This window comes from Coregonus lavaretus (assembly GCF_964263955.1).
Source record: "Coregonus lavaretus genome assembly, chromosome: 11".
Classification (NCBI taxonomy): Eukaryota; Metazoa; Chordata; class Actinopteri; order Salmoniformes; family Salmonidae; genus Coregonus; species Coregonus lavaretus.
Genome location: NC_139998.1, coordinates 40,685,055 through 40,691,823, shown reverse-complemented (window position 1 = coordinate 40,691,823; position 6,769 = coordinate 40,685,055). Strand labels below are relative to the sequence as shown.

The 6,769-nt window shown below is 37.4% G+C and overlaps 2 protein-coding genes across 2 annotated transcripts; one reads left to right on the top strand and one right to left on the bottom strand.

The window, feature by feature from the left end:
* The first annotated feature begins 1,213 nt into the window (after positions 1–1,213).
* Positions 1,214–3,981, top strand: LOC311136819 (C-signal-like). The gene is made up of 6 exons (XM_084171107.1): positions 1,214–1,459; positions 1,579–1,630; positions 2,063–2,250; positions 2,433–2,588; positions 2,763–2,873; positions 3,001–3,981. Exons 1-6 carry the CDS (start codon positions 1,313–1,315, stop codon positions 3,112–3,114), a joined length of 768 nt encoding a protein of 255 aa, XP_084027233.1. The 5' UTR covers positions 1,214–1,312; the 3' UTR covers positions 3,115–3,981.
* LOC311136821 (galanin peptides-like) lies at positions 3,614–6,234 on the bottom strand (the record flags this gene model as incomplete). The annotated part of the gene is made up of 7 exons (XM_084171110.1): positions 6,129–6,234; positions 5,943–6,023; positions 5,615–5,669; positions 5,158–5,223; positions 4,227–4,313; positions 3,995–4,066; positions 3,614–3,675 (listed from the first exon to the last, which is right to left on the bottom strand). Exons 2-7 carry the CDS (start codon positions 6,021–6,023, stop codon positions 3,614–3,616), a joined length of 423 nt encoding a protein of 140 aa, XP_084027236.1. The 5' UTR covers positions 6,129–6,234.
* Between the last annotated feature and the right edge of the window lie 535 nt (positions 6,235–6,769).

Sequence of the window (6,769 nt, the reverse complement as noted above, 5' to 3'; positions counted from 1 at the left end):
TTGTGGTGTCTCTCTTATCTTGATGTGTGTTTTGTCCTATATTAAAATAATTTTATTTATTATTACTTTTTTATCCCAGTCACTGCATGAGGCCTTTTGCCTTTTGGTAGGCCGTCATTGTAAATAAGAATATGTTCTTAACTGACTTGCCTAGTTAAATAAAAGTTAAATTAAAAAAAGCCTCATCCATTCTTTCAAAATAGGCTACGTTTGATTTGGGTCGCCTGATGTGCCAAGTGGTGTTTTGGATTTGCACTTTGGTACTATAGTGAATAGGCAGGATGGAACTGATTTGAGAGGAAATCAAATGTATTACCTTTTATTGTGGAATAAACACAACCAGTCGTGATGTGTTCATCCACTCGCAACATATTTTCAGCCTCCAGACAGTGGTGAATGGAAAGAGACATCTGTTACACAAACAACAAAAAGTGTAATGACATTTGGCGATTGTCATTAGGCCAGTCTCTCTGTCAGCCACTGAGCCACTCATCTCTGCCTTGGCAAAATTTCAGTTTTCGTCGAACCACATCGCATTTTGGAGCGTATCCTACCATCCGTTTTCAACCCAATCGCTCATTTTTCCATACCTCTGACATGTAGTAATGATTAAAAAAAGTGCTGTAATAGCCTACAGTTTTCTTGACATTTTGTTTTAATTAATGTGATAGGATCATGTTTTACCTGTACGGTGTTCCCCCACTATTTATTTTGTCGGGACACCGTGCTTACTTTCAACCCTGGTTGTGTAAGAAGCTTTTCTAAGGAGAAGTGACTAACGTCTGAAAAAGTATTAAAGATTAGGGGGTTGAGCGCGGCGCGAGTCACACCCATTCTTTCCAATGTGCACGTTTGATTTGGGTCGCCTGATGTGGTGTTTTGGATTTGCACTTTGTACTAGTAGTGAATAGGGAGGATGGAACTGATTTGATAAGGATTTTTTTGTTGTTGATATGCAAGTATGGTTTTCTAATTCTGTGGGTTTTGCCAAAGACACACATCCTCTTTGTTTTTACACAATACTATATATTTGTTATCATTTAATATTTTGCTATTCAACAAAATAATAGTATATATTCTTACAATGTAAATAGCACCTTTTTTTTTCTGTACAAATTGTCTTGACAGACAACACAAAAAAACATTCACAGACACTAAATCAAGCGCACCTCCCCTCATTGGTCCAGTCGAGTAGTTATGAAACTAAAACCACGCCTTCAGATTGTATAGCTACAAAAGTTCTGTCCGGAAACTGAGACCGATCATACTTCTTCATTAAACAAAGTAAACTAGTAACAGACATCTTCTAACTATGACTCTAAATTTCACAAAATGTCAATCTGTAGTAATTACTGGGGCAAGCAGAGGTCTCGGTCTACAAATGGTGAAAGACCTGGCGAGAAGCACCGAGAGACCCACAATAATAATAGCGACTGCTCGCAATCCATCCGCAGCACAGGTAGGAGAACATCATGTTCTACTTGTTTTATACATTTCCACATAATGGAAATACACGTGTGAGGATTCGGCTTTACTGTATACCTAGGGATACATAATAAAAGTTGATCTTCATTTCAGGATCTTCAAAATATTGCCACGTCCTGCAAAGGTGTTCATATTGTACCACTTGGTGAGTTGCATAGCCTACATCATTTTTATAACTTGGACACATAAACTAGGGGTGGTGTGATGCTGATGCATGCCACATTTTGTTGTGTAATCGGTATATGATCCCATGTGACCCATATGCCTTGCTTGCTATTCCACCAGATAGTGCAAGAAACACTGTATTGGTTTTGGCCCTGTGTTCCTCTCTGGCTTTTCTCCCTTCAAACTTTTGGACTAACTAAAACTTTGATTACACGCTCAATTAATTATATGTTTGTAGTACTCAACAGAACATGATGAAATGCCAAACTGAATTAAACCAATAATGTAAAAGTAAATTAAACCAATACTGGAAAAGAAAACCAAGGAACAAAACAAAAACTAAATTATGTTTGTTTCCTGTGAAGAACTTTATTTTTGAATGGTAATGCATCTATGATCTCTTTCGTATCAGATGTTGTCAGCCAGTCAAGTATAGACTCAGCTTTCCAAGAGGTGTCATCCATACTGGGAAGCGATGGCCTAAATTGCCTCATAAACAACGCAGCCATCAATCTATCCACTGATCTGAAGACAGTGACACCTGACGCCATGATGAAGACTTTTGAGAGTAATACTGTTGCCCCTCTTTTTGTCACCAAGGTAAATCAATTTGTTGCACCTCTAGAAGAGCATGTATGAGAAACATCTCCATTTTGTTGTAGCACAGAGGATATTTTTAAACATGCCCAAATCACACACATTTATGAAAGGTTCCCTACTTCATAAGAAACCTGTATTCTCGCAACTATCTCTAGATCACATAATATTGTTGTTTCTTGTAGGCATTTCTGCCATTGCTACAGGCAGCTGCTGCACGGAGCACTGGAATGGGGATCCACAGAGCAGCTGTGATCAACATCTCTTCCATACTGGGCTCCATTAAGGCCAACTGGGAGGCCGGAGCAGCCTTCAAAAGCTATGCCTACAGGACCTCAAAGGTGAACAGCAACCATAATGAGCCATTTCAACAAAGCCCATATAAACATTACAGACCATCTCTGGTTGCGATATTGAGCATAGGATGTTTGGGTGTGACGATAGTTAATCTGACTGTTCTTATGTGTACATATTCATTACATGTCATGTCCATCTCATTTTGTTTCCATATGCAGGCTGCCTTGAACATGGTGACAAGGTGTCTGGCCACTGACCTGGAATCTGAAGGGATTCTGTGCATGGCTCTTCACCCTGGCTGGGTGCGCACTGACATGGGTGGCCCACATGTGAGTGTCCAATACTCTCGGTTGAGGCGTTTTATGGTTGTGTCCTTAGAATACATTAAAATACATTGCTGTGTATCAAAATGAGTTGACAGTTGATATGCTGCATTTCCTGTCTCTTATGGATCAGGCGGATTTGAGTATGGAGGAGAGCATATCATCTTTGCTGTCTGTTATCACTGATCTGACAGAAAATAATCATGGGGGATTCTTGGACTACTCTGGAAACAAGCTACCATGGTGAAGCTCAACTTGGAGACAGTAACTTGTAGAATGGGTTATGTGCAGTTGTGCTGCTGGTGCTGTCGACAGTTCACTGGGACAAAACACTGAGCAGAGATCACAGAATACAACGACCAACTGCGACATCATGCTATTAGGTTGCTCAGCAATCTCTGATTCCTTTGTATCTAGTTGGTGTGAGAGAGAAGCTGGAGATTTGACATTTTAAATTGGAGACTTTGTTTCAGCTGAGTGGTTTGGATTGTTGTTACACTTTCTAAGGTAATATCATTGCATACAAAATATACACTGTATAATACATATATAGGAACAACAATGTTTTGCCATTCAAAAGTTTTATTCAATCAATTTCTTTCAAATTATAATAAGAACGTGATTAATCTGTATAGTATATTGTTGTTATGATGACACCAGTATCCAGTATAATGGGAAATGTACAGATACTGTTGTTTGTAGGCGGGTGAGGTGTAGAGAAGAGATCACTAATTGTTGAAGTCGAACTAGGGCTGACCCATCTCTTCTGATGTGAGAGAGGAAGGTATGGTATCCAGAGCCCCGATTTCTGCAAGGTAGATGACAAAACATTTGAGTGAGCACAGTCAGATGGTTATAACTGATTAGGACTATGCTAGTATTTGTTCTGTTACAATGTTTTAGCTACATATAGCCAGGAATCTGACTATAAATGTAATCTGTAAATAAATATTAAATACAATCATTATCAGACCAAATGAAAAACTTGATTATTTTACTATTTTTGGAACACGTCAAAACGCCTGATTTTTATTCATGAAAAAAATAGAAATCAAGAGAATGCAGTCAGTGTTTTTGCTGTAATTAATTGTTGTAATAAACATGAATAACAGACACCATGAACTTACCTTTAAGTTTCAGGTATGATAAGAAGTCAATGACAGTATGTATTACATCCTTATCTGCTATTCTCAAAGCACCTGCAAAATAAGAAGAGATCCTCATGAGGTGTAGAGACTACACTGAGTAAAACAGACTTACTGTACAGTACATCATCTACTCTAAACATATTTTATTTACCCTCTCAGAGGCCAATAAACTGTAGGCTATAAGAGATTTTACAAGGCTTTAGCTTCTCACCTGATTTGAAGTCATCGTCCAGGGGCATGTCTCTCTTTCCAGCAAGGCCATGCTTGTCACTGAGGGTGCGGTGACCGTCAATGCCGTCTGAACAACAAAACAAAAACATAGTTTGCACAGCTGATTTTTACCCATTTCCTAGATGACATCCCCTTCATTGCACACTACGCACAAACACTGCAACCCTGCCTAAAGCTCACATGACGGCATAAGGCACCCGTGTAATTTATGATGGTGTGTTTTTCCTTCTATTTGTCAAGAGTCTGAAAAGCAACCTGCAGGGCTTGTGTCATGGAATTGCTTGAAAACATATATTCACCAATGAAATACGTGAAAGAAAGGCACATATTCATTGATGGAAACAGAACCTGAAATTTAAAAAATATATATATTAAGGAAGGGTCCCAAAGCATGCAAAGAAGAAGGGTAAAATAGTAATTTAATTCGTTGTCCATCTCAGAGAGCACATTGCGTATGTATGTATATATATATATATAGTAAGAGGGGCAGGAAAGACAATGGTTGAAATTACAGTATACCTCACCCCATCAACAACTTTAATAGAGGTTTGAGTCAAGAGGGCTAGTAATAGTGCACTGAATAATCATGTCAGAGCACTAATTATCTGAAGTATAATCCTTGAATTTTGACATTAACCCTTAAGCCCTTGATGCGTTTACCCACGGTCATCACCCATCAAGTATAGTTATAGAAATGATCAACTTTGTTCTAAAAGTGCCTCTGAGATTAAAATACCCTGTATGATGGTTTAATAATTCCTAAACAGGTAGAAAAACAAACATAAAGTGGCCATGGCTGTGATAAACACTTGGTTGTTGCATAAAGAGTTAAGCAAATAATAAACATAGAGAGCAAGACGTCACAGAGCAATTCCTCTGCTGACTTCAATGTCCTGCAGGAGCTATCTTACATTGATTTAGTAGTTCTTCTCTTACGCTTGGATTATCCTTTATCTGTATTAGGTGATCAATATGACCTGAAACACAGTGATGATGGCATTTTACCTCAACTTACAACACGGACCTGTGTTATGGGATACATCCTCATTCTGTGTTGACAAGAATCCATGAACCTTGCGAATAAATGTGTTCCTGTGCAAATATGCTTTTCAAAATATAGTCATTTAAAAGGATATAACAAATGAAAAGTCCAATAACTACACAGTTTGTTTGTTGGAATACATCATGCCACATTACACAGCCAGGTGAAATGTGAAAAAGTATAACGGGGAAACAAATATGAGAAGAGCATGATAATGGAGACAGCGCAGGTGTGTAAGTTATAGTTAAGTTAAAACTACTTATGATAGTGGAGTTTTGACAGTTGTGTGAAAGAGTACATGTATTTAATACATAACAGTCACTTACGGGGACCCAAAAGGTAGCCAGCACTGTTTAGTGTCCACCCTCGCTTCTCTTTAGCCTGCTAGGAGACAAACACACACTCAAAACAGATTCATTATACACACTCATCGGTTTTCTCAACAATTTATCTAATTTTCTGAATGCCAATTGCTTGACCTGACTATAATGCAAGAACTCGGTTATATCAATGCTTGTTATGGTGTTTTGTCTAGGTAATAGGGAAAAAAGTTCAAGTATTGTTGCTTGCAATAGCCTACTTGTAGTTAAAACAACGAGAAAATAACAGCATTTAAAACAACATTTTGCCAAATACAATAAAATGTTGACCTACCACAATCACTAATCCAATTGTTTCTGACAGAGCTGCACACAAAATTAGTGATATGCACACTACTCCAAAATACTTCTGCATCTAAGGCAAGATATTTAAAAAGTGTTAGTTGTAAAAAAAAAACTCAATTTTAGAAGTTAAAAGTCGCAAAACAAAGATTTCCAAAGAAGTCTTAAATCTGCTTACCTTTAAAGTTTTGTTCAACAGTACAAGAGATAGAAGATAATTTAAAAATGTATAAGTCTTTCTTCAAAATAGGTATGCTTATAGAGTAAGCAAAAATACAATGCAATTTTACAGCAAATACTTTCTGAAGAGATCTTCAATGTCCCTGTAGTGCTTCTCGTTTAGGATAGAAGGATTTTGGTGGCATTTTATAATACCCCCCCCCCCTTAACTGCTCCTCAAATTCAGACGTCACAACTACCTTCCCCCTCCTGTAGTGGTCATGTCACGATCAAATTACAATAACATCATCATGTTCTTTTTGAAAACTTATGAGACATTGAGTTGGACAATAGTTCTGAAAGTCAGATACATTTTCTCACTAATAGAATCTCACGTGATGTACATTTTATTATGTATGTAAAAACGAACACTGCTATAAGATCAGTAAATCTAAAATATTTATTTTAGAGCCTCTATGACTGGTTAAAATTGTTAAAATGTGAAAATATAAAACCATTACATACAAACAAAGCCTAGAGATAATTGAAAAATTAGAAAGACAAGGGGATAGATAGAATACTTCCATAGGTTTGTGGGCAGGTCAATTTTAATTGTCAGAAAAGCTGGAATTCCAGAATGGAAGGGTGATATCTATTTTG

Bases quoted from the DNA above. Each gene is read 5' to 3' on its own strand.
- LOC311136819 (XM_084171107.1), top strand. From the start codon at position 1,313: ATGACTCTAAATTTCACAAAATGTCAATCTGTAGTAATTACTGGGGCA. The intron at 1,460-1,578 runs GTAGGAGAACAT...TCTTCATTTCAG, and splicing joins GCAATCCATCCGCAGCACAG to GATCTTCAAAATATTGCCAC. The intron at 1,631-2,062 runs GTGAGTTGCATA...CTTTCGTATCAG, and splicing joins TGTTCATATTGTACCACTTG to ATGTTGTCAGCCAGTCAAGT.